General features: G+C 46.9%; 1 protein-coding gene across 3 annotated transcripts in view; it reads left to right on the top strand.

Annotated features, from left to right (window-relative positions):
• Nucleotides 1–27,181, top strand: part of agbl1 (AGBL carboxypeptidase 1) — a 253,692-nt gene that overhangs the window by 19,538 nt on the left and 206,973 nt on the right. For all 3 annotated transcript variants that reach the window (XM_078241332.1, XM_078241330.1, XM_078241331.1), the window contains exons 2-5: nt 2,071–2,134; nt 10,345–10,491; nt 12,766–12,897; nt 15,507–15,600. In XM_078241332.1, coding sequence (XP_078097458.1) covers nt 2,071–2,134; nt 10,345–10,491; nt 12,766–12,897; nt 15,507–15,600 — 437 coding nt within the window. The remainder of the gene's footprint in view (nt 1–2,070; nt 2,135–10,344; nt 10,492–12,765; nt 12,898–15,506; nt 15,601–27,181) is intronic.

Genomic DNA, 27,181 nt, shown 5'->3' with positions numbered 1-27,181 from the left:
TTAAAAAGCATACCAATATTCCAGACCCTGAAACCTCATGCAATTAGCTTCTTGAAGCAGGAAAAATAGGTATTTACCTAAATTGGAGGAGTAATGGGCGGTAAAAATTTACAAGGCGATGAGGAAAGAACAAAGAAGTCAGATTAATTGATTAGCTCTGCCACAAATATGATGGACTGAATGGCCTCCTTCTATGCTCTGGTCTATGGTTATAAAATGATTGTCTCCTGCTTGTGTACCAAAGTGTGCAGAGACAGACTTGTGAAGGTATCTTCCTTGCATCGTGGCAGCTTTGATTAATAACTAAGTCTGCAAAATTTGAAGCTCATTGACAATTTGGAATTAGCAGACAAAACTATTTTAAAGATGTTTGGCCTGTGTGGAATGTGTGAACTTCATTGGCTGGTCTCCAGGGACCAGCAATTATATATTTGTTGCGGTTTATTTTTGGTCTGAAAGCTGGTTAGGTTAGGGGACTGGATGAGAAGCTAGCCGCTGCTGGTGCCGGGCGTTGATTCCAGAATCTTCTTGGGACGGCCAAATGATTGCTCCATTTCCAACAGGTCTTGGGTTGACCGTTAGGGGAAATGTATGTGAGCTAATGGCACAGAACCTTCCAAATGTGGAGCATGTCCTGTACTCCCCAATGCTGTGCATCATACGATCCCTACAGTGCAGAAGAAGGCCACTCAGCTTCCGACTCTCCGAATGAGCATCTGAACCAAGCCTACCACCCTCCCTATCCCCATAACCCCACACATTTACCCTGATAATCCACCTAACCTGCACATCTTTGGACACTAAGGAACAATATACCATAGCCAATCTTCCTAAACTGCACATCTTTGGACACTAAGGGGCAATTCAGCATGGCCAATCCACCTGACCCGGACTGGGGAAGGAAACTGGGACACCTGGAGGAATCCCACACAGACACGGGGAGAACATGCAAACTCCACACCGACAGTCACCCGAGGCCGGAATCGAACCCGGATCCCTGGCGCTGAGAGGCAGCAGTGCTAACCATTGTGCTGCCCGTGCATGACCTGGCTTTTTTAAGCAGAGTTTGTCTGGATCACCAATTGTTATAATAATCTATTCTTGGAACGAGAATCGCCCATTTTAGAAATAGATCAAACGTCAACATTTTTTGATGGCTGCAAACAAAGAGAAGTAGGAAGGAAAATGTCTGACTGAGCGTTGAAGCAATGACCTGGAACTGATAGATTCTCCCCAGCCACAATTGAAAGAAAGACTTGCATTTATATAGCACCTTTCACAACCACTGGGCATCCCTACATACCTTACAGCCAATGAAGTACTTTTTTTTGAAGTATCATCGCTGTTGCAACGTGGAAAATATGACAGCTAATTCTCACAAATACCAACCTGATCACGACCGGATCATTTGTTTGGGTGATGTTGAGTGAGGAATAAATATTGGCCTGGACACTGCAGAGAAGTCCTCTGGATTTTTATTTGAACATCCAGCTAAGAGAGCAGGCAGGGCCTCAGGTCTTGATATTTGTGCTCAAGATCAGGCTTGGGATTTGAACCTATAACTTTCTGACTCAGAGGAACCTGATTTTACCGGCACGGCTGCCCGAGGCTCGTAAGATCGCGCCTGAGGCCAACGGGGAATGCCGTTCTGCGAGCCTCGCCCGTCCCGATTTCAGGGCAGCCGTGCCAGTAAAATCAGGGTCTGAGAGGCAAAGACACCACCGACTGAACCACAGAGACTCTGTGATGCACCATCAATCGAGCAAAGACTAGTTTGTATGCAAGAACAAATAGGCTTTTATTAGCAAAAGACTTGGAGCACACCCATGCCGATGAACTGGTCCAGACTGAGGCAGGGGGGTGGGGAGCAGTCGCCTTTATACCTGGACCAGGGGGGGGAGGAGTCTCGGGTAGGGATGTGTCCAGGCCTGTCACACATACAGGTGGTTTACCACATTCTGCAGGAACTCCTCAATCACATCCTTTAGTGACAGGGTCGGGGGAACTTTACTGCGCACACAGGCACAATGTTATTTAGGTATCATTTTTTTTCTGTCTGTTTTGTCACAGAGTTCGCATGACGTGAAAAGTACTCTCAGCATCCTGCAAATTCTGGATGAATTGCTGTCGGCAGGTGAGTGTGTGTCACCGTTCACCAATCGCCCGGAAGCCCTGGTTGAAGTGCGTCACGGCGGTTTCGGGTAAACAATCTTATTTTGCCATGTTTTAAAATCCCGATCCTTTCTTTTGGTTGCTATGCAGTAAGCTCGAGGATGGGAATCAGACACACCTCCAACAACGCAGCTCTGTAATTATGTGAGTGGCTGTGGTCAGTAACCGCATGTGTGTGTGGGAGGTATGTGGCATTCGTTCAATATATTCCCTGATAGCGTATCTGAGACTGGAACTCACATCACATCACTCAGAAGACAGCTGGCTGGAACTGCAACACACAGCCCCACTGTTCCACCCTTTGATCTCTTCACTCTACTCCCTTCCCTAATATTAGATTGCAAAATGAGTTTCAGCGCACTGGTCTGATATTAATGGACCACAAAGCTGATGGTGAGGAAAGGTATGTTCACCTTTCTCTGTCTTTGTGACTTCCGTACATAACTAGGAAATGTTAATTACTTCACCAACTGTATTATTCTATATTATTGGACTTGGCAGACCAGACAGAAAGTTCAGAAAGCCTGACACGCAAAACTTGAACAAAATAATTTATCTATCTGACTGACCCCTTCCCCTCTCTTGATTTCTGTCCTCCCGCACCAAGTGTTGCTGGATGATTCACTCTGAGGGTGCATCAAAGCATTGTTTATATTTTTCATAGAATCACTACAGTGCAGAAGGAGGCCATTCAGCCCATCGGGTCTGCACCGACCACAAGCCCACCCAGGCCCTATCCCCATAACCCCATGCCTTTACCTTAGCTAGTCCCCCTGACACTAAGGGGCAATTTAGCATGGCCAATCCACCTAACCCGCACATGGGCGGCACGGTAGCACAGTGGTTAGCACTGCTGCTTCACAGCTCCAGGGGCCTGAGTTCGATTCCCGGCTTGGGTCCCTGTCTGTGTGGAGTTTGCACATTCTCCTCGTGTCTGCGTGGGTTTCCTCCGGGTGCTCCGGTTTCCTCCCACAGTCCAAAGATGTGCGGGTTAGGTTGATTGGCCATGCTAAAATTGCCCCATAGTGTCCTGGGATGCATAGATTAGAGGGATTAGCAGGTAAAATATGTAGGGATATGGGGGTAGGGCCTGGGTGGGATTGTGGTCGGTGCAGACTCGATGGGCCGAATGGCCTCTTTCTGTACTGTAGGGTTTCTATGATTTCTATGATTTCTATGATCCCTGGACTGTGGGAGGAAACCGGAGCACTCGGAGGAAACCCATGCAGACACGGGGAGAACGCACAAAGTCCACACAGCCGCCCGAGGCCGGAACTGAACCTGGGTCCCCGGCGCTATGAGGCAGCAATGCCAACCACTGTGCTACCATGCTGCCCAAAGTTGGCGCAGACTTGATGGGTCAAGTGGCCTCTTCTGCACTGTTTGGATTCTATTCTATGTCAAGGCACCAGCTCTTGCTGTGGCATTATTCTACAATACGGAAGCTGTCTGGTAAACTGTCTTAGTGACCATTTTTCACGAGGAAGCCTAAACCATTGGGTTTTAGGATTTTTTGGTTCTGCCCTCACCAGTCTATGGGACTCCACTCATTAAAGATGAACAGGTGTAAATTGCTGATTCCAGGAGCACAGAGCTCCATCGATAAGATTGTTTGATCCGGAGACTTTTTTTTTGGATGCGCAATTATTTTAACTGGCTCCGCTCTCCAAGGCAGCATGCTAAGATAAGAAATTCGACTACACCATTCGGGGCATTTCTGACTTTTGGAATGCGCATCATGTGCTATGTGGGAACTCCAGGATGCTTTCCGTGTCCCCGGTAGCCACATCGGCAAGAAATATTGTCAGTTGCAGCAGCTCGAGCTCCAGGTTTCAGACCTTGAGCAGCAGCTATTATCACTGGGCAGCATCTGTGAGGTTAAGAGCATCGTAGATAGCACACTTAGAGTAAGGTTAAAGTTTATTTATTAGTGTCACAAGTAGGTTTACATTAACACTGCAATTATTAATTACTGTGAAAATCCCCGAGTCGCCACACTCCGGCACCTGTTCGGGTACACGGAGGGGGAATTTAGCATGGCCAATGCGCCTAACCAGCAAGTCTTTCGGACAGTGGGAGGAAACCAGAGCACCTGGAGGAAACCCACACAGACACTGGGAGAACATGCAGACTCTGCACAGACAGTGACTCAAGCTGGCAATCGAACCTGGGTCCCTGGTGCTGTGAGGCAGCAGCGCTAGCCACCGTGCTACCCAACACAGGGATAGAGGCAATGGGTGACCAACAGGCAGGCAAGAAGAAAGAGGTAGTGCAGGAGCCCGTGAGTGAATCTCACCCTCCAACCAGTACTCAGTTATGAATAATGATGAACGTGATGGTTCATTTGGGGAGTACAGCCAGGGCCAAGTCCATGGCATCACGACTGGCTTAGCTGTAAGGGAAGGAGGGGGTTGGGGGAGGGGTGGCGCATGAAGAAGACTGGAAGAGCAATAGTGATTGGAGATTCGATAGATAGGGGGAACAGACAGGCATTCCTGTAGCCGCAGGTGTGACTCCAGGATTTGCCTCCATTGTTCCAGTGTTAAGAATGTCACTGGCTGCAGGGTACCCTAAGGGAGAAGCATCAACAGCCTGCAGTAATGGTCCACATCAGTACAAACAATGTATATAGGAAGAGGGATGTTATCCTGAAGTCAGAACTTAGGGAGCTAAGCAGAAAATTAGACAGCTGGACCTCAACAGTAGCAATATAGGAACATAGGAATCCTGATCCGCTATTTAATCTGATAATGGCTGATCACTCCCTGGTTTCAAGTCCACCTCCCCACCTGTTCCCCATATCACTTTAACCTGTTTTGTTTAAATCAGAAATATATCTATCTCCTTCTTGAAACCATTCAATGGTTCAGACTCCACCGCGCTATGGGGCAGCAAGTTCCATAAATTCACTACCTACTGCGAGAAGTAGTTCCTCCTCATCTCAGGTTTAAATCTATCACCTCTCTCTCTCTTTGGGTTACTCCCAATACTACAAGCAACTGAGTATTGAAATGGAAAGGTAGAGCGGACGATAGTTGGACTAGAAAGATGAGGCAGAAAGGAGGCTTTAGATTCCTGGGTCGCTGGAACCAGCTCTGGGGGAGATGGGCCCTGTATGGGTCTGACGGGTTGCACCTAAACAGAGCCAGAACCAATTTCCTTGCAGGGTGATTTGTTTGTGCTTTGGGGGAGGGGGGGGGGGTTATTCTAACTTGGCAGGGGGTTGAGAACAGGGAGGTAATATTAGAGAGGTGCAAGGAATGCTGGGAGAGACAGATAGCACTGGAATAGAAAATATTGGCTGAATATTTGTCCAGTGACCACTTGAGGGGGAGGTGCCGAAAATCATAACAGGGCAAATAGGGCAAAATATGCAGAGAATACACATTGACAATGACAGGAATGAGTGATGGTAGCCTTATGCATTGTGGGAGACGTCCTTCTGAAGGAGGTCTAGCTGTTCTTTCTGCCCAAGGCCTCAGCTTGTTCATCTTTGGGCTTCCCCCACACCAGATAAATCCACTTGTCAGTCTACGAATTGACACTGGGCGGGAAACGACCCTATAATGACCATTGGGACGCTGAAGATGTCTGGGCCGGTCTGGGGGAGCCCTGCAATACAATCTGCAGAGGGTTGTCTGCTGTGCCCTCCACAAACTGGCACTTCAACAGGGCAGGGGGCGGAACTGCCTGAGGAGGAGATGGAGGGGCAGCACCTTTCCTCAGATGATGAAGGTGTCGAGGTGGACGAGGAAGAGGAGGTGCTGGAGGGGGAGGATGTTGGCCATGGGGCAGTAACAATGGCCAGATGGGGCAGACAAGCTCAGGATGTGCTCATTGCCGTCTGATTCATGGAAGGTGGTGAGGCCAATCAGTGAGGACATCCCATCATCCCCACCTCCATTCCCACTCTGAGCATTGCTCTCCCATGTGACTGATGGCAGTGCGCACTCTCAGTGATAAGGCTCGTGCCATGTGAAGGAAGCAGTTGCTCATAGTCCCAACATTGCAGTGGGGACAGTGCACTGATCCTCAGAGAGCGGCTACGAATGTCTGACTCCTCTCTGCTGACGGCAGCTCACTTACTCTCAATGACCAGGATCATATCATGGTGATGTCGGGCAGAGAGTTTCACCTCTCCTGATCTAAGATCATCCTTGGTGACCTGTACCCTTATGGTCCAGTGTCACTAGAGGCTGTGGATAAAAATATATGGAAGACAGCAATAGGGCAAAATGTGCAGAGAATACACATTGACAATGACAGGAATGAGTGATGGTAGCCTTGTGCATTGTGGGAGATGTCCTCATTCCCTACGAGAAACAGGCATGACTGATGTGAACAGTCACTGTGAGGGGATGCCACCAACGTGTTGGCAACCTTGCATAAAGCACACAGAGGAAGCCCTGGACTGAGTACCCACAGGAATCAAGTTTTCTCGTCGGCACTACAGGCAGGCATCTCATCAGAACAAAGAACGATGAAATGGGTGCAGTAAGCGAGAGTTTATTTACAGAGGTGGACACGATCTCAAATTGCTTGCACCATGCCCACACTGTTCTACTAGAACATTTTAACCTTGCTAACCCTGCCGCTATGTCTTGGTGCATCCCAGCATCCACAGCGGGGGTGGAGGCAGCTTGCTGTCTGCCATTATCTTGACAGGCATCCTCTGGAGGGCCGTGGCCTCCTTTTGGGGTCCTGCCACGTGGCAGTGTCACCTCCTTCAGCCTGTGCGGCTGCATCTGAAGCGGTCACAGGAAGAGGGGACTTGGATGGGTGGCACAGTCAGAGTCACCTGGGAGGATGGTCCTAGTCTGTGCACCAGCTGCTCCTCCTTCCAAAGGCTCCTGGCTCCGTCCTTGGGATAGGGAACAGCTAGAGTGAGCTTGAGAAGCTCCGCCGTCCTCTGGCATTGGCACTCATGGATCCTCACAAGTACCTGCACAATGGCGTGCATGTCTTAGAATCATAGAATCATAGAAACCCTACAGTGCAGAAAGAGGCCATTTGGCCCATCGAGTCTGCACTGGCCACAATCCCACCCAGGCCCTACCCCCATATCCCTACATATTTATCCACTAATCCCTCTAACCTACGCATCTCAGGACACTAAGGGGCAATTTTAGCATGGCCAACCAACCTAACCCGCACATCTTTGGACTGTGGAGGAAACCGGAGCACCCGGAGGAAACCCACACAGACATGAGGAGAATCTGCAAACTCCACACAGAAAGTGATCCAAGCCGGGAATCGAATGTCTTGTACTATGGAGTACATTTCTTAAGTTTAAGTTTATTTATTAGTGTCACAAGTAGACTTACATTAACACTGCAATGAAGTTACTGTGAAAATCCCCTAGTCGCCACACTCTGGCACCTGTTCGGGCACACTGAGGGAGAATTTAACATGGCCAATGCATCTAACCAGCACGTCTTTCGGACTGTGGGAGGAAACCGGAACACCCGGAGGAAACCCACCATGGAGTGCAAGGGCAGCAGTGCTGGACAAAAGTCCTGCACCAAGGTCCCCACGGTGGCTGCCACCCTGGCTGTGCTGACCTGGTTGTATTGGAGGGTTGGCACTATCTCCTCAGATGGAAGCTGGAAGAAACCGTGTACTGTTTGCTTTAATGATTGTAATTTCATGGAGCGTACGATGTGTGATACACATAAAACGATGATGTTCCTTTCTGTAGTTTAAAGTAAAAGTTGCCTACAAAAAAGAAAATAGTGTTTAGCTGACAGTGTTCTTAGTCATTTGTTATAGTAAAACAAAGTGCAATCTTGCTGTGTCATTCTTTCACCGAGAAACTGGAAGATTGAATCCCTTTTTTAAAGGTATCTGTCTCTCTAGTGATTGTAAATCATTAATCATTAAATCAATAAATCATTAAAGGTGGCAGTATAAGTTGAGAGAATGGTTAATAAAGCATAAGGCATCCTAGGCTTCGTTAATAGGGGCGTAGAGTACAAAAGGAAGCAAGTTATGTCAAACATGGGATTGTATTGTGTCCAGTTCTGGGCGCCACTCTTTAGGAGAGAATGCAGAAGCGATTATCAAAATGGTTCCTGGGATTAGGAACTTCTTATAAGCCGATTAGAGAATTTGCGAATGTTGGAGATTTGATGGTGGTATTTACAATCATGAGGGCACTGGACAGAGTAGATTGGGAGAAACTTCTCCCCTTGGTGGAAGGATCACAAAAAAAGGGCTCAGATTTAGGGTAATTGGGAAAAGAAGCCATAGCGACAGGAGGAGAAACCTTTCTCTGGATCTGGAGTGCGCTGCTGGAAAATGTGGTGAAGGCAGTTTCAATTTAAGTGTTAAAAAGGGAATTGGATTAATATCTGAAAGGTAGGAATGTGCTGGGCTGCGGGGAGGAGGCGGGGGAGTGGCACTGGGTGAATTGTTCCTTCAGAGAGTTGGCATAGACACGATGGGCTGAATGGCCTGCTTCTGTGCGTCAATCATTCTCTAATTCTGAGATCCCACTTCCTATTACACTGGCGTTCTATATGTAATGGAATAATTTATCAGACAGAAATTAGTTCACACCAAAGCCAGACAAGAGAATGATAAGGCTGAGATGACCCTTGGTCAACATTCCTTTCTCAATCAGAAGGATTTGAGAATCATACGGTGGAGAAGGAGGCCAATTGGCCCATCAAGCTTGTGCCAGCTCTTTGAAATAATTCACTTCACAAACCTCTCTTCTTCTGTAAAACCTACTTTTTTGACCACCTTTCCTAGTCGCTCCTTATTTTGCTTAATGTCATTTGTTGTTTAATTTTTAATATGTTGAAGGTATTAATCATAAGTTGCCACATTTTCTTTCATCTTCATATTGTTTCAGGTACGGTCCCTTCGAGCCTGCTCCACCATTTGTTATGAGCATGGATGACCATTGAATTCAATATCCTGATCCGCGCTTCCCCCATATCCCTTGATCCCTTTATCCCCAAGAATAGAAACATTCCTGTTATATACCTGTTATTGGTTGAGCTGTTATATTTTTGTCATATTGCACTTCTACAGAATGTGTCCAATTCCCGATACTTGCTTCCATTGTGTGTTCTGATCCCAGCCTGTCTTATCATAGAGATGTCCTTTTCCAGGGAGCTGCCTTGTTCCTGTCTTATCGTTGGTGCTTGTTTTCGATATCCAACTGGTCCAAAGAAATATTGCCAAGCATATACTTGATCTCTGAGTTGTAAGGGAACTGGCAGCCAAGGCCTGATGCCTTTCCCTGGTTTGCAGGGAGAACATCAACAGGGCAGTCACCTCTTTTCTTGCTGGCTAATTTCATCGTATATGGGGCACAGGAGCAGAGCATTCAGCTCAACCAGTTCATGATGGAGAGGTGATGGCCTAGTGGTATTATCATTAAGCTATTAATCCATATACTCAGCTAATGTTCAGGGGACCCGGATTTGAATCCCCCCACGGCAGATGGCGGAATTTGAATTCAACAAAAAATGTCTCGAATTAATAATCTACTGATGACCATGAAACCATTGTCGGAAAAAAACATCTGGTGTACTGATGTCCTTTAGGGAAGGAAATCTGCCGTCCTTACCTGGTCTGGACTACATGTGACTCCAGAGCCACAGCAATGTTATTGACTCTCAACTGCCTCCCGAGCAACTATGAATGGGCAATAAACGCTGGCCAACCAGCAATGCCTGTGTCCCACGAATGAATAAAAAAATACGGTCTCAGAGTAGTTTTGTTAAAATCAGGAGGTGACCTGTTGTTCTTTTCACTTTTCTTTGCCCTTCTCCCAAGAGAGCATTTTCACTCTTCCCAATATCTGGGTAACAGACTGAGAATCCCCTTTTGCAGATCCTCTCAGCAACTGACTCTATCTTGTTGGTGTTCCAGAAGTTGGCAGACTTGACTACACTTAAGCTTTAAGGTTGTAATTGCCACAACAATTTACTGAACAAAACTAAAATGAATCAATGATATAATGAGACGATGGTGGGTGGCTCAATTTGGAAACAATGATTCGTGCAAACCTGATGGGCTGAATGGCCAGTTCCTACACTGGAACCCACATGAGGCAGGGTTAAACCCGACCACAGCGCGTACAGTGACATTGCTTTACCCAGGTACTAGGTTGCTTAATCATAAGTTGCCACATTTTCTTTCATCTTCATATTGTTTCAGGTACGGTCAAACGGATCAGTTACATGATTTCCAAGGGCGGCAGTGAGGCGTTGCTACACACACTAGTGAACATGACCAGGATATTTCCTCCCAATTACTATGTCCTCTTACCTCTAATGCATTTAATCATCAAAGTTGGACAAAGAGGTAAGGAATAGAATTTAATGTTGTTTTTACATTTTGAAATCCGTGACTTTACAAAAGTAGCAACAGAGAGAAAGGGGATGAATATACATTTGGGTCGGCATGGTGGCACAGTGGTTAGCACTGCTGCTTCACAGCTCCACGGACCAGGGTTCAATTCTGGCCTTGGATGACTGTCCGTGTGGAGTTTGCATGTTCTCCCCGTGTCTGCGTGGGTTTCCTCTGGGTGCTCTGGTTTCCTCCCACACTCCAAAGATGTGCGGCTTAGGAGGATTTGCCATGCTAGATTGCCCCTTAGTGTCCAAAAATGCGTAGGTTAGATGGATAAGCCACGTAAAATGTGCGGAGTTACGAGGATAGGATGGGTGAGAGGGCCTGGGTAAGATACTCTGTCAGAGTGTCGGTGCTGACTCGATGGGCCAAATGAATGGCCTCCTCCTGCCCTGTAGGGATTCTATATATAAAGGAGTTAGACCTTGGTGTACAGCGCATGGTTTCAAAATTTGTGAACAGTGCAAAACCTAAAAGTATTGTGAGCTGTGAGGAGGATAGAGTAGAAATTCAAAAATAGGCAAATCGAGATCATTTTGTCAGTACAAACCGATAAGGCCATAAATAAAAAAAGCTAATTCTCTGATTTAGCATCTAGCAGCACAAATAACCTGGACAGGTAGTGGTGAATTTGTATCAGTAAGGCTGCGGTCTGGCTTATGTAAATTCTGCGTTCAATATTCTGTACTATTGGATATGGAAACGAGTTGTTTTAAATAGACAGCCTCTCCGTGTCTGGTACAGATCGTGCCAATCCCAGAAAGTTGCATGAGGGCCTAGAAAAGGCTTTCCACCCAGCGCCAAACTGCTCATAATTTCTCCAGTCTCTTGCTACTGGCACAAACAGGATCGCGCCCAGAAAGGGCGCAAGATTATTAGCATATTTAAAGTAGCATTTAAATATGCTTAGCCCATTCGACGCCAGATTCTCCCAGCTTCTGGAATCTTTTGACCCTTGGGCGCTCTGCGAACCTGGCGAGCAGAGACCAGGCATGATGGCCATGCCAGAGGGCTTGCAGGCCATTGAAGCCCCCAAGCGGTCGGGGACATGGCTGGGCAGTGCCCACCTGACAGTGCCAACCTGGCACACTGGCACTGCCAGTTGGGCACTGCCAGTGTGCTGGGGGAAGTGCCAAGGGGATGACGCCTGAGTGGGGGTGGGGCCAGAGTGGGGAGTTATGAAAGGGGAATATGCAGGGGAGCTATGCGGCGGGCGCTATGATGGGAAGAGTCTATGATGGGGTGCTATGCAGGGGATGGGGGGCTATGAAGGGGCAGGCAGGTTGGGGGTCATGAAGGGGGTCCCATTGGGAGGGACCCAATGCCCAGTGGCGGCAATCCCTTTCAGAGTCGGGGTGGGGAAATGTGCTGCTTATAAGGGGAAGATTCCCGATGTTTGTAGGGGGAGTGAGGGGGTCCCCTGCGCACTGTGAGATCAGGGCACCCTATCAAAATGGCGCCTGATCAGTTTGTAGCTGGGCTCACTAGCGTGTTTGGGCCCAGCCCCTCCCAAAACCAGCGCACAACTCATCACTGTCCCAAAAACTGACTAAGTGTGAAACGATTGTGGTCCAGTCTGCACCGGGCAGACGGGTGCAGATCGCTCCAGTTTTCTCGCCATTAAGACACGAGTGATTTTTTGGGAAAATTCCGCCCAATGTTTATGGAGAGAAAGTAGATCTGTGGAGAAACAACTCGACTGCAAAGCTGATGAGTTGATGATTCTATAAGTTTACTTTCATGATGCAAGACGGTCTGGGAACACCACGATAATCAATAAAACAGACTCCTGATTAGCATACTGCTTCACAGCGTCAGGGACCTGGGTTCAACTCCAGCCTCGGGTGACTGTGTGGAATCTGCACGTTCTCCCCGTGTCTGCACGGGCTTCCCCCGTGAGCTCCAGTTTCCTCCCACAATCCAAAGATATGCAGGTTAGGTGGATTGTTTATGCTAAATTTCCCTTTAGTGTCCAAAGATGTGTTGGTTAGGTGGATTAGCCATGGTAAATGTGTGGGGTCACGGGGATAGGACAGAGGGGAGGGCCTGAGTAAGATACTCTTTTGGAGAGTCGGTGCAAACTCGATGGGCCGAATGGCTTCTTTGTGCACTATGGTTTCTATGGTTCTATGGTGTCAGCAACAATTTGATGACTGAATAGGGAGCGTGAATAATTGTCTCAGGATCTGGTGTTTTATAAAACTATCTGATGACATTTGCTCACAGACAGGAGGTTTGGACAGAAAGCTCAAGAGATTGGAGCCATTGATGAGACCTTGAACCTGCTGCAGCTCAGTCTACCACAGCCCAAGTACGTCACCCCCTGTCTGTGGGTTCTCAGGATCTATGCTTCTAGTGGTAAGTGTCACTGAAGATCACAAACTTGGAAACTTTAAATGACTTCTTCTAAGAAGCCCTAATGTGACCGATAAGATATATCGGAGCAGAATTAGGCCATTCGGCCCATCGAGTCTGCTCCGCCATTCAATCAAAGCTGATATGATTCTCACCCCCATTCTCCTGCCTTCTCCCTGTAACCCTTGATCCCCTTAGTGATCAAGAACCTATCTATCTCTGTCTTAAAGAAACCCATTGACCTGGCCTCCATAGCCCTTCGTGGCAATGAATTCCACAGATTCACCACCCTCTGGCTGAAGAAATTCCTCCTCATCTCTGTTTTAAAGGAGCGTCCCTTCACTCTGAGGTTGTGCCCTCGAGTTCTAGTCCATTTAATAATTAAGAACTTTGCAACGGAATTCCAGTATTTCTACTTCTGCAAGCATCAGTGTTAGCGGAATGCAATTGCTATTATTGTACCCCCTGAGCTTGTTGAGAAATTCAAACCAAATTAGCTGTTCATTGAATTAATTCGGTGTTTTAGAATCATTTCCGCAGGGCTTCTTGTAATATGGGTTAACTATTAATATTAGCTTAACAATATTACTTCATGCAATATTGCTTAACTCCTCCCCTATCACCCATGACTGAGGGTTCCTACTCAACTTGCCCACTTGAAAAACACTAACCCTTTGAATAGTTACATTTATTGCCAGTTAAGAGTCTGTACTCATCTCCTACCCATCTTTTGATCTAGGATGTTTGTACTCCTTAATATTCTATTGCAAGTAAAGGAGGCTTTAATTTATTGAGTCCCACATGAATATTAATTGGTTCCTCCAGCTCTTTCACACAATGAGCACATAGATTGTATACATTTTTCCTCTGGTTTAGTTAATGTTAATAATAAAAGCGAAATGCTTTGGACGCTGGAAATAAAAACAGAAAATTCTGGAAATGCTCAGCAGGTCAGGCAGCATCTGCGGAGAGAGAAACAGAGTTAACGTTTCAGGTCTGTGGCCTTTCTTTGGATATAAAACCGTTTGCTATGCCCTTGTCTCTGTACGTAATTAAGTAAGTTCTGACATTGTCCTGTTCAATAAGCATTGCTGTTAAATATTTCTGGTGTTACTGTCCAGCAGGATATAGAAACATTGAAACTAGAAGTAGGAGTAGGCCATTCGGCCCTTCGAGCCTGCTCCACCATTTGTTATGAGCATGGATGACCATTGAATTCAATATCCTGATCCGCGCTTCCCCCATATCCCTTGATCCCTTTATCCCCAAGAATAGAAACATTCCTGTTATATACCTGTTATTGGTTGAGCTGTTATATTTTTGTCATATTGCACTTCTACAGAATGTGTCCAATTCCCGATACTTGCTTCCATTGTGTGTTCTGATCCCAGCCTGTCTTATCATAGAGATGTCCTTTTCCAGGGAGCTGCCTTGTTCCTGTCTTATCGTTGGTGCTTGTTTTCGATATCCAACTGGTCCAAAGAAATATTGCCAAGCATATACTTGATCTCTGAGTTGTAAGGGAACTGGCAGCCAAGGCCTGATGCCTTTCCCTGGTTTGCAGGGAGAACATCAACAGGGCAGTCACCTCTTTTCTTGCTGGCTAATTTCATCGTATATGGGGCACAGGAGCAGAGCATTCAGCTCAACCAGTTCATGATGGAGAGGTGATGGCCTAGTGGTATTATCATTAAGCTATTAATCCATATACTCAGCTAATGTTCAGGGGACCCGGATTTGAATCCCCCCACGGCAGATGGCGGAATTTGAATTCAACAAAAAATGTCTCGAATTAATAATCTACTGATGACCATGAAACCATTGTCGGAAAAAAACATCTGGTGTACTGATGTCCTTTAGGGAAGGAAATCTGCCGTCCTTACCTGGTCTGGACTACATGTGACTCCAGAGCCACAGCAATGTTATTGACTCTCAACTGCCTCCCGAGCAACTATGAATGGGCAATAAACGCTGGCCAACCAGCAATGCCTGTGTCCCACGAATGAATAAAAAAATACGGTCTCAGAGTAGTTTTGTTAAAATCAGGAGGTGACCTGTTGTTCTTTTCACTTTTCTTTGCCCTTCTCCCAAGAGAGCATTTTCACTCTTCCCAATATCTGGGTAACAGACTGAGAATCCCCTTTTGCAGATCCTCTCAGCAACTGACTCTATCTTGTTGGTGTTCCAGAAGTTGGCAGACTTGACTACACTTAAGCTTTAAGGTTGTAATTGCCACAACAATTTACTGAACAAAACTAAAATGAATCAATGATATAATGAGACGATGGTGGGTGGCTCAATTTGGAAACAATGATTCGTGCAAACCTGATGGGCTGAATGGCCAGTTCCTACACTGGAACCCACATGAGGCAGGGTTAAACCCGACCACAGCGCGTACAGTGACATTGCTTTACCCAGGTACTAGGTTGCTTAGCAAGCCAGTGAATCACGCTGATAATTTTTTAGAAATGTTAATTTATGGGATGTGGGCATCACTGGCTAGGCCAGTATTTATCACCCGTCCCTTTAATGTGGTCAAGCATATTGTTTCGCCATGAGCTAATCAGATTTTTTTCTTTATAAATTACATATATTTGATGCTGCCTTTACAGCTGCAACTGGAGCTGCGCTGGGTAAAAGTGGCATTATGAGACTTCTATTTAAACTGATATCTCCATACACAACCAGGAACACAAAGGCTATAAGGTAAGGATTGGGACCTGCCACAATGCAATTGGGGTATGCTAATCTTGAGAGTCCAGTCTGCCTCAGGGCAACCTCTCGGTCAAAGGGCTGTGTTTTCAACTGCTTCACTGTGATGGTCAAATCAATAACTAATAATCGTATTTCGTATTAAATTTTGTCTCACGATGGCACAGTGGTTAGCACTGCTGCTTCAGATTGCCAGGGACCCGGTGATGCACTATCAGCCAAGCAAAGACTAGTTTGTATGCAAGAACAAATAGGCTTTTATTAGCAAAAGACTTGGAGCACACCGATGCCGATGAACTGGTCCAGAGACTGAGGCAGGGGGTGGGGAGCAGTCACCTTTATACCTGGACCAGGGGGGGAGGAGTCCCAGGCAGGGCCGGCAGGGGCATGTCCAGGCATGTCACACACACACAGGCAATAAGTTAACAGTGGTTTACCACACCCGGGTTCGATTCCTGGCTTGGGTCACCGTCTGCACGTTCTTCCTGTATTGCGTGGGTTTCCTCCGGGCGCTCCGGTTTCCTCCCACAGTCCGAAAGACGTGCTGGTTAGGTGCATTGGCCATGCTAAATTCTCCCTCAGTGTACCCGAACAGGCTTCAGAGTGTGGCAACTAGGGGATTTTCATGGTAATTTGTCATTGTGTACGGTATGCTAATGTAGGTCTACGTGTGACATTAATAAGTAAACTAAAACTTATCTGTCTGCAATGTTCTGTCCAAGTATTCAAGTCTCACAGCATGAGATTCTTGGGTCATTTGCTATGGAAGAGAAGCTCAGCTGGTTCCTGGTTGCCGTTCTCATCATTTTTATCTTTGGTTTACCATTTTTCAGGTGGGCTTTTACCTTGGCTAAAAAATACCCCACGTACTCTTTACGATGGGGTTGGAGGTGGGACTCATTGGTCATGAGCATCCAATATTCAATCATGAGGCAGCTGAAGCCAAAGCGCTAATGCCTCTGAGGTGGGAATATTGTCATGAGTCAGTGGGCACTTCGCCCGGATGCTTGGTGGATGCCAACACAATATTCTAAATGCCAATCATCAGGGTTTTCTAGATGGGAGTTCGATCCTTTGCTTTCTGATTTGGGAATATTACCGCTAGGCCAAGGCTCGCTTCCACTAATAAAGTGATGCAGCTTTAATGAGAGCTTTCAATATACTGGGACAATGGGTGGGATTTTCTGACTGCGCTCGCTCCGAGGCTGGAAATCCCCGCCCGACACCAATGGAACTTTGCATGGTCTGCCCCTTGCCCACTACGATTCCTGTGGTGGGCGGGACAGGAAAATTCCGCCCATTGTCATTGTGTACGGTATGCTACAGCACCGCCACTGGTAGGAGGACACAATTACAAGCATGACAAGCTTACATAGGATGTTTCCAATCTAAACATGGATGCAAGTATTTGTAATATAAATATAAAAATAAGCTCAGTGTGACTTTAAGATGGAAACAGAATTACATTGTTTTGTCCCGGTGCAATTATCTCCTCACCCTCTATTGCTCCCTCATCTTTAGGGCACACTTGGTCTGAATTCTCCATGGAATCATAGGCCGGAATTTTAGTGCCCCGCCTGCCACGGGAATCGGAGCAGGCGAGGGGTGGAACATGGAAAGGTCTGTTGACCTCGGGCAGGATTTTACGGTTTCAGGATGAGTGAGGCCATAAAATCCGGCCCGTTGAATCCCTAAGTGCAGAAGGAGGCCGTTCGGCTAATCTAGCCGGCACTGACAACAATCCCTCCCAGGCCCTATCCCCATAACCGCACATATTTACCTTAGCTAGTCCTCCTGAAACCAAGGGGCATTTATCATGGCCAATCCACCTAACCCGCACATCTTTGGAGTGTGGGAGGAAACCGGAGCACCAGGAAGAAATCCATGCAGACTTGGGGAGAATGTGTATACTCCATACGGACAGTGGCCCAAGGTCAGAATTGAACCCGGGTCTCTGGTGTTTTTAGGCAGCAGTGCTAATCAATGTGCCACCATGCTGCCCATGTACAATGCCATCGGAGATTGATCAGTACTATTTATATTATGTACTGGTATATTTATTAAGCAATTTCTATGATTCCCTTTATTATATACCCATGTACATTCTTTGGTCAGTATATACTACTTACCAGTTCATATTTTGCCAATTTATAGTTTAAACTCTGTTTTATATTATTCTCTCATTGATAGTTACCAACCTACATCTCAATTTATATTGTACATATAGTGTGGGTGTGCATTTACAGGAGTAATAATTCTTAGAGAGGTGTTAATGGTTTTCTTATTACTAATAAATTTTGTGTCAGGTATTGCATGTATTTTAAAATGAGAATATATCCCACGGTGTTATCAGTGGTTTTATAAAAACAGTGATATTATGCGAAGGATTGTTAACCAGGGATATTGACTTAACTGCTTTGGGTATGGCCCTCAGACTGAGGATATGCTTTGGAAATTTGTGAGAATTAAGGGGGCATCGAAGGAACTGAGAGTAGGGAGGGTAGATATCTGGGGGACGATACTGGGCATTAGGTGTCGGAGACTGAGGGTACCTGGGATTGCTTGAATCTTGATGTACTTGGGACAGGGAGGTACATAACAATATGAGAAATAGGAGGAGGATTGGATCTCTAGACCCCTCAAGCCCGTCCTGCCATTGAATAAGATCATGGCTGATCTCATTTGTAACCTTTTGTCCACTTGACTCCCTGTCCTCTTACCCCTTGGCTCCCTTATAAATCAAAAATCTGTCTAACTCGCTGTTGAATATATTCAATGACATCACCAAGGATCCGGGTTCAATTCCAGCCTCAATTCCGGTCTGGGTGACTGTCTGTGTGGAGTCTGCACGTTCTCCCTGTGTCTGCGTGCGAGTCTTGGGGTTGGAGAGACTGGAAAATTCCGCCGTCTTCCACCTTTTCTTATGCGCACTTGCCAAAGGACCTATTGGCTGAATATGCAACAGAATAGATGAGCGACCAAAACAGATATCCATTTTCATTTAGCAGCTTTTTATTTGCTTTCGAACCATCAATGTAGCCACTGCAATCACGGACGGTAGCGATCACAGGTATAGTCTGTCTGAGAGATTTGTCATAAAGACCAGCATTTGCTAATAAATCTCATTGCTGTTCTTGAATAAAGCTTTAGACCTTAATCTCCAATACTCTCCAACACTCACAGAAATGAAAGGATGCACCTCTGCGTCCTTCAACTGTCTGTTGATACACACAGATAAGAAATTCTGCAAAGGACACACGCTCAGATAAGGTTAAAAACTGTCTCCAAAGGCAGAGGTAAAAATATCCAGCAAAGCCTGGGCTCTGTGAGATAGGCTAATTCTTTGAAGGTAGAAACATTAATGAAAAGAATTATTAAAAGACACCAAACAAGTTCAGAGCTTGAACTTATTCACCTTACGTTGAAATATTGCGCTTTTGATTATTTGATCTTGTTCACAGTCTTATTTTGGTTAATGGAATTTTTTTAAAATGGCAGATTAAAGCCCATTCAAGTACCCTTTAGAGTAATGTAATTGGTTCACTGAGAGTCAACAGAGGGGTTTTTGTACAGTGAATGATGTTTTGGCCTTGGTCTTGGGGTGTTACTGTAAGAGCCCTCAATGTTGCAAATGAGAGGATTTATTAATATCAACTAAATACGCACGACTAAAGCTCCCTCTACACTGTCCCCATCAAACACACCCAGGACAGGTACAGCACGGGGTTAGATACAGAGTAAAGCTCCCTCTACACTGTCCCCATCAAACATTCCCAGGACAGGTACAGCATAGGGTTAGATACAGAGTAAAGTTCCCTCTACACTGTCCCCATCAAACACTCTCAGGACAGGTATAGCACGGGTTAGATACAGAGTGAAGTTCCCTCTACACTGTCCCCATCAAACACTCTCAGGACAGGTATAGCATGGGGTTAGATACAGAGTAAAGTTCCCTCTACACTGTCCTCCATCAAACACTCCCAGGACAGGTACAGCATAGGGTTAGATACAGAGTAAAGTTCCCTCTACACTGTCCCCATCAAACACTCTCAGGACAGGTATAGCACGGGTTAGATACAGAGTGAAGTTCCCTCTACACTGTCCCCATCAAACACTCCCAGGACAGATACAGCACGGGGTTAGATACAGAGTAAAACTCCCTCTACATTGTCCCCATCAAACACTCCCAGACGGGTACAGCACGGGGTTAGATACAGAGTAAAGTTCCCTCTACACTGTCCTCCATCAAACACTCCCAGGACAGGTACAACAAGGTGTTAAATACAGAGTAAAATTCCATCTACATTGTCCCCCATCAAACACTCCCAGGATAGGTACAGTAAGGGGTTAAATACAGAGTAAAGCCCCCTCTACACTGTCCCCATCAAACGTGCCGAGGGCAGGTACAGCACCGGGTTAGATACAGACGAAAGCCCCTTCTACACTGTCCCCATCAAATACTCCCAGGACAGGTACTGCACAGTGTTAAATACAGAGTAAAGCTCCCTCTACACTGTCCCCATCAAATACTCCCAGGACAGGTACTGCACAGTGTTAAATACAGAGTAAAGCTCCCTCTACACTGTCCCCATCAAACACTCCCAGGACAGGTACAGCATAGGGTTAGATACAGAGTAAAGTTCCCTCTACACTATCCCCATCAAACACTCCCAGGACAGGTACCGCGTGGTTTTAGATACAGAGTAAAGCTCCCTCTACACTTTCCCCATCAAACACACCCAGGACAGGTACAGTACGGGGTTAGATACAGAATAAAGCTCCCTCTACACTGTCCCCATCAAACACACCCAGGACAGGTACAGTACGGGGTTAGATACAGAATAAAGCTCCCTCTACACTGTCCTCATCAAACATTCCCAGACAGGTACAGCACAGGGTTAGATACAGAGTAAAACTCCCTCTTAACTCTTCCCATCAAACACTCCCAGGGCAGGTACAACACGGGGTTAGATACAGAAAAAAGCTCCCTCTACACTGTCCCCATCAAACACTGCCAGGACAGGTACAGCACGGAGTTAGATATTTGGTGGAGAGAACGACTAAATACAGGCCCATTCCGAACAACTTCCCTAACTCCAGCTGAAGCCCTCCAGCCCCAGGACTGCTCACCCTCACTCCCGATTGACTCAGGTTCATGCGCTCTGGCCCAATTACGTGGCCCATGAAGGCTTCCCCCAGTTACTCTATTCCAAGCACTTCAGTCGGTAGCTTCAATGTAAAGCACTGACATTAAGCAAGTGACTCCAAATGGCCGTGCAGGAATTTGTGGTCAGAATCTGTATCCCATTCACAATTTAAAGGGTGGCAAGGTGGCACAGTGGTTAGCACTGCTGCCTCACAGCGCCAGGGACCCGGGTTCAATTCCGACCTCGGTTGTCTGTCCGTGTGGACAAAGAACAAAGAACAATACAGCACAGGAACAGGCCCTTCGGCCCTCCAAGCCCGTGCCGCTCCCTGGTCCAAACTAGACCATTCTTTTGTATCCCTCCATTCCCACTCCGTTCATATGGCTGTCTAGATAAGTCTCAAACGTTCCCAGTGTGTCCGCCTCCACCACCTTGCCTGGCAGCGCATTCCAGGCCCCCACCACCCTCTGTGTAAAATATGTCCTTCTGATATCCATGTTAAACCTCCCCCACCTCACCTTGAACCTATGACCCCTCGTGAACGTCACCACCGACCTGGGGAAAAGCTTCCCACCGTTCACCCTATCTATGCCTTTCATAATTTTATACACCTCTATTAAGTCTCCCCTCATCCTCCGTCTTTCCAGGGAGAACAACCCCAGTTTACCCAATCTCTCCTCATAACTAAGCCCCTCCATACCAGGCAACATCCTGGTAAACCTCCTCTGTACTCTCTCCAAAGCCTCCACGTCCTTCTGGTAGTGTGGCGACCAGAACTGGACGCAGTATTCCAAATGCGGCCGAACCAACGTTCTATACATCTGCAACATCAGACCCCAACTTTTATACTCTATGCCCCGTCCTATAAAGGCAAGCATGCCATATGCCTTCTTCACCACCTTCTCCACCTGTGACGTCACTTTCAAGGATCTGGGGACTTGCACACCCAGGTCCCTCTGCGTATCTACACCCTTTATGGTTCTGCCATTTATCGTATAGCTCCTCCCTACATTATTTCTACCAAAATGCATCACTTCGCATTTATCAGGATTGAACTCCATCTGCCATTTCTTTGCCCAAATTTCCAGCCTATCTATATCCTTCTGTAGCTTCTGACAATGCTCCTCACTATCTGCAAGTCCTGCCAATTTTGTGTCGTCCACAAACTTACTGATCACCCCAGTTACACCTTCTTCCAGATCATTTATATAAATCACAAACAGCAGAGGTCCCAATACAGAGCCCTGCGGAACACCACTAGTCACAGGCCTCCAGCCGGAAAAAGACCCTTCCACTACCACCCTCTGTCTTCTGTGACCAAGCCAGTTCTCCACCCATCTAGCCACCACCCCCTTTATCCCATGAGATCCAACTTTTTTCACCAGCCTACCATGAGGGACTTTGTCAAACGCTTTACTAAAGTCCATATAGACGACATCCACGGCCCTTCCCTCGTCAGCCATTCTGGTCACTTCTTCAAAAAACTCCACCAGGTTAGTGAGGCATGATCTCCCTCTCACAAAACCATGCTGACTATCGTTAATGAGTTTATTCCTTTCTAAATGCGCATACATCCTATCTCTAAGAATCTTCTCCAACAACTTCCCCACCACGGACGTCAAGCTCACCGGCCTATAATTACCCGGGTTATCCTTCCTACCCTTCTTAAATAACGGGACCACATTAGCTATCCTCCAATCCTCTGGGACCTCACCTGCGTCTAGTGACGAGACAAAGATTTGCGTCAGAGGCCCAGCGATTTCATCTCTCGTCTCCCTGAGCAGCCTTGGATAGATTCCATCAGGCCCTGGGGATTTGTCAGTCTTTATATTCTCTAACAGACCTAACACTTCCTCCTTTGTAATGGAGATTTTCTCCAACGGTTCAACACTCCCCTCCGAGACACTCCCAGTCAACACATCCCTCTCCTTTGTGAATACCGACGCAAAGTATTCATTTAGGATCTCCCCTACTTCTTTGGGCTCCAAGCATAATTCCCCACTTTTGTCCCTGAGAGGTCCGATTTTTTCCCTGACAACCCTTTTGTTCCTAACGTATGAATAAAATGCCTTGGGATTCTCCTTAATCCTGTCTGCCAAGAACATTTCGTGACCCCTTTTTGCTCTTCTAATTCCCTGTTTGAGTTCTTTCCTACTTTCTTTGTACTCCTCCAGAGCTCCCTCCGTTTTTAGCTGCCTGGACCTAACATACACCTCTCTTTTCTCTTTGACCAGTCCCTCAATTTCCCTGGTTATCCACGGTTCTCGAATCCTACCCTTCCTATCCTTCTTTTTTACAGGCACATGCCTGTCCTGTAGCCCTAACAACTGTTCCTTAAACGACTCCCACATGCCAGATGTGGATTTACCCTCAAACAGCCTCTCCCAATCAAGAGCTGCCAATTTCTGCCTAATCCCACTAAAGTTAGCCTTCCCCCAATCCAACACCTTACCCTTGGGACACCACTCATCCTTTTCCATCACTATCCTAAAGCTAACAGAATTGTGGTCACTATTTGCCACATGTTCCCCTACCGAAACTTTGAAGACCTGACCGGGCTCATTCCCCAGTACGAGGTCCAGTATAGCCCCCTCTCTAGTCAGGCTATCTACATATTATTCCAAAGAACCCTCCTGTACGCATTTTACAAATTCCTCCCCATTCAGAGTCCCTGCTCTCAGCGATTTCCAGTCTATACCAGGGAAATTGAAGTCTCCCACTACAACAACCCTATTTTTCCTGCACCTATCTCCTGACATATCCGTTCTTCCACTTCCCTTGGGCTGTTGGGGGACCTGTAGTACACCCCCAACATAGTGACTGCGCCCTTCCTGTTTCTAAGCTCCACCCAGAGTGACTCGTTACACGACCCCTCTGAATTGTCCTCCCTCTGCACCGCTGTAATATACTCTCCAACTAATACTGCTACTCCCCCACCTCTTTTGGCCCCTCCTCTGTCTCGCCTAAAACACTTGTACCCCGGAATATTCAGCTGCCAGTCCTGTCCCTCTTTCAACCAAGTCTCTGTCACCGCAACCACATCCAAATTCCTCGTGAGCATTAAGGTCCTAAGTTCGTCTGTCTTACCTGCTACGCTCCTTGCATTGAAGTATAAGCACTCCAGACCTCCAGGCCCAGTGAGGTCATCCTCCCCCAGAGTGCTCTTCTTCTTTGCCAGCCTTGTCCCAGCCCCAAGCTCGTCCCCAGCCTCTACACTTGTAGACCTAATATTTTGATCCCCACCCCCCTGCCATACTAGTTTAAACCCCCCCGAACTGCACTAGCAAAACTCCCAGCCAGGATATTCGTGCCCTTCCAACTTAGTTGTGACCCATCCTTCTTGTACAGGTGCCATCCTCTCCTGAAAACTTCCCATTGATCTAGGAAAATGAAGCCCTCCCTCCTGGACCAGTCCTTTAGCCAAGCATTCAATTGTACTAACTCCCTATTCTTAGCCTCACTGGCACGAGGCATTGGGAGCAGCCCAGAGATGGCCACCCTGGAGGCCCTACTTTTTAGCCTATGGAGTTCGCAGGTTCTCCCCGTGTCTGCGTGGGTTTCCCCCGGGTGCTCCTGTTTCCTCCCACACTCCAAAGATGTGCAGGTTAGGTTGATTGGCCAGGCTAAAATGCCCATTAGGGTCAGGGGGAATTCACTAAGGAAATACGTGGGAGTTATGGGGATAGGACCTGGGTGGGAGTGTTGTCGGTGCAGGTTCGATGGGCCGAATGGTCTCCTGCTGTAGGTTTTCTATGATTGTGTGATAAAATAACATCCAGATTCAAACACAAATTCAGCAACAAGGGCCTTTCCATTTTTGCCTGTGTCTCATATGCCAGTTTAATGTGGAGGCGGATATTTGCCAATCGCTACTCACCTGTTGCTGTCTGTCTGTCTCTCTCACCTATTTAGAGCTTAATGATAAATACAATGGGGTCACTATCTCATCTGTTACTCATGCTGAGCTAGGGACATATTAGGTCAATTTCTTAATGGAGGCACATTAAACCAATTCGCGAGAGTCCGCAAACTTAGTGGTGTGTTGCGCTGAGTGAAGTATTAATACGCTTGTCTGATGAACCCCAACCTTTCCTTTTCTTTCGCTTAATGTTCCGAGACGTTCTTGTTCCTCGGATGGAATGTTTGGAATCTAAGTGACAGCAGTCGGGCTCAGCTTTATAACAGCATTTGACCCAGTGGGTGTAACAGGATCCCCTCTCGACATGCAGAGGCATAAGGCACTTACAGGGGCACCGATTCCAGAGATTGGGAAACGTATGATTAGGTGGAAGATATAGCAGGCTAAAAGCATAACGTGTCACCACCAATTGTGTCCGCACCTCCTGCTTGTTTGTGCTACAATTTTAATAATCAGGACTAAATACCATGGCAAGAAGTCACTAAAATGAAGGGCCGCATCTATCCTATAAATACAGTGCGGGGGACACTGACTTACGAGTAAATAGTCGGATACCTTGGATCCCATACTCTTGTACAAAGTGGCTGCTGACGAACTCAAATACCGAGGCATTTGATCCTGAAAACTTTCTTGACTGTAGGCTGCTCTAAGTGAAACACTATCTGGCTGCCTTGGAGATGCTTCCCGCTGCCTATCTGTGATGCTGTGTTAGCCACGGTTGCTAAGCTGTATCTGAAGGTCAGAATTTGCAATTAAAATGATGTAGCTGGCCGCTGCTTTTGCCCAAGCGTCCACCAGTGTGAGCAAGATCTGGGCATCGCTGCCTCACAGCGTTAGGGGACGCAGGTTCGATTCCTGGCTTGGATCACTGTCTGTGTGGAGTCTCCAAGTGTCTGCGTGAGTTTCCTCCGGGTGCTCCGTTTTCCTCCCACAGTCCGAAAGACGTGCTGGTTATGTGCGTTGATCATGTTAAATTCTCCCTCAGTGTACCCGAACAGGCGCCAGAGTGTGGCGACTAGGGGATTTTCACTGTAACTTCATTGCAGTGTTAATGTAAGCCTACTTGTGACACTAATCAATAAACTTTTTTTAAACACAGATACTCATCCCCCGTGACTGAGTTCAGTTGAGGCGGGCAGGGAGTCCTTGCCAGCCAAACTGACATTCAAAATGGGTGCAACTGTCCAAAAACACTTTTCAAAATTCCCATGGAAAAGAAACTGAAATATTAAAGTCTGACCTTCTTTGTTAGCAGAGATGAGACTGGTGGGAAGGCAGGGGGTGGGGGGTTGGTTTTATAGTTTAAGAATAATTGGACAACCGTTTTAAGATGGAGATGAGGAGAATTTGTTTCTCTGAGGGTCATTAGTCTGTGGAGTTCTCTTCCCCAGGCTGCAGTGTGGGCTGTCTTCACGAATTTACCCGAGACTGGGTTAGATTTGAGTCGAGGGCGATGGGACAGCAGCAAAGGGCGGCACGGTAGCGCAGTGGTTAGCACTGCTGCTTCACAGCTCCAGGGTCCCGGGTTCGATTCCCGGCTCGGGTCACTGTCTGTGTGGAGTTTGCACATTCTCCTCGTGTCTGCGTGGGTTTCCTCCGGGTGCTCCAGTTTCCTCCCACAGTCCAAAGATGTGCAGGTTAGGTTGATTGGCCAGGTTAAAAATTGCCCCTTAGAGTCCTGGGATGCGTAGGTTAGAGGGATTAGTGGGTAAAATATGTGGGGGTAGGGCCTGGGTGGGATTGTGGTCGGTGCAGACTCGATGGGCCGAATGGCCTCCTTCTGCACTGTAGGGTTTCTATGATTCTATGATTCTTCTATGAAAGGTTGAGTTGAGACCTAAACTCGATCAGCCACAATTGTATCAGAGCAGGCTTGAAGGGTTCAATGGCCTATTCCTCCTCCGACCTCCTATGTTCCTAATCAAGAGGTGAAGTGGCAAGTAACAATCACATCACACAAGTGCCAGGCAATGGCCATCTCCAACAAGAATGAGTCCAATCATCTATCGAGACATTCAATAGCATTATCATCACTTATTCCCCACCATCAGTCGGGAGGTGGTTGCCCTGTAAGTCCTCATAGAACCATAGAAAGCATCCTTTCTGGTTGTATCACAGCTTGGTTATGGCTCCTGCTCTGCCCAAGACTGCAATAAACTACAAAGGGTCATGAATGAAGCCCAGTCCATCACGCAAACCAGCCTCCCATCCATTGACTCTGTCTACACTTCCTGCTGCCTCGGAAAAGCAACCAGCATAATCAAGGACCCCACTCACCCCGGACATTCTCTCTTCCACCTTCTTCCATCGGGAAAAAGATAGAAAAGTCTGAGGTCACGTACCAACCGACTCAAGAACAGCTTCTTCCCTGCTGCCCTCAGACTTTTGAATGGACCTACCTCGCACTAAGTCAATCTTTCTCTACACCCTAGCTATGACTGTAACACTACATTCTGCACTCTCTCCTTTCCTTCTCTATGTAGAGCATGCTTTGTCTGTATAGCGCGCA

The sequence above is a fragment of the Mustelus asterias genome, chromosome 24, assembly GCF_964213995.1.
Source record: "Mustelus asterias chromosome 24, sMusAst1.hap1.1, whole genome shotgun sequence".
Classification (NCBI taxonomy): Eukaryota; Metazoa; Chordata; class Chondrichthyes; order Carcharhiniformes; family Triakidae; genus Mustelus; species Mustelus asterias.
Note: the sequence above shows the minus strand (reverse complement) of the source record. Positions and strands in the feature narration are given on the sequence as shown.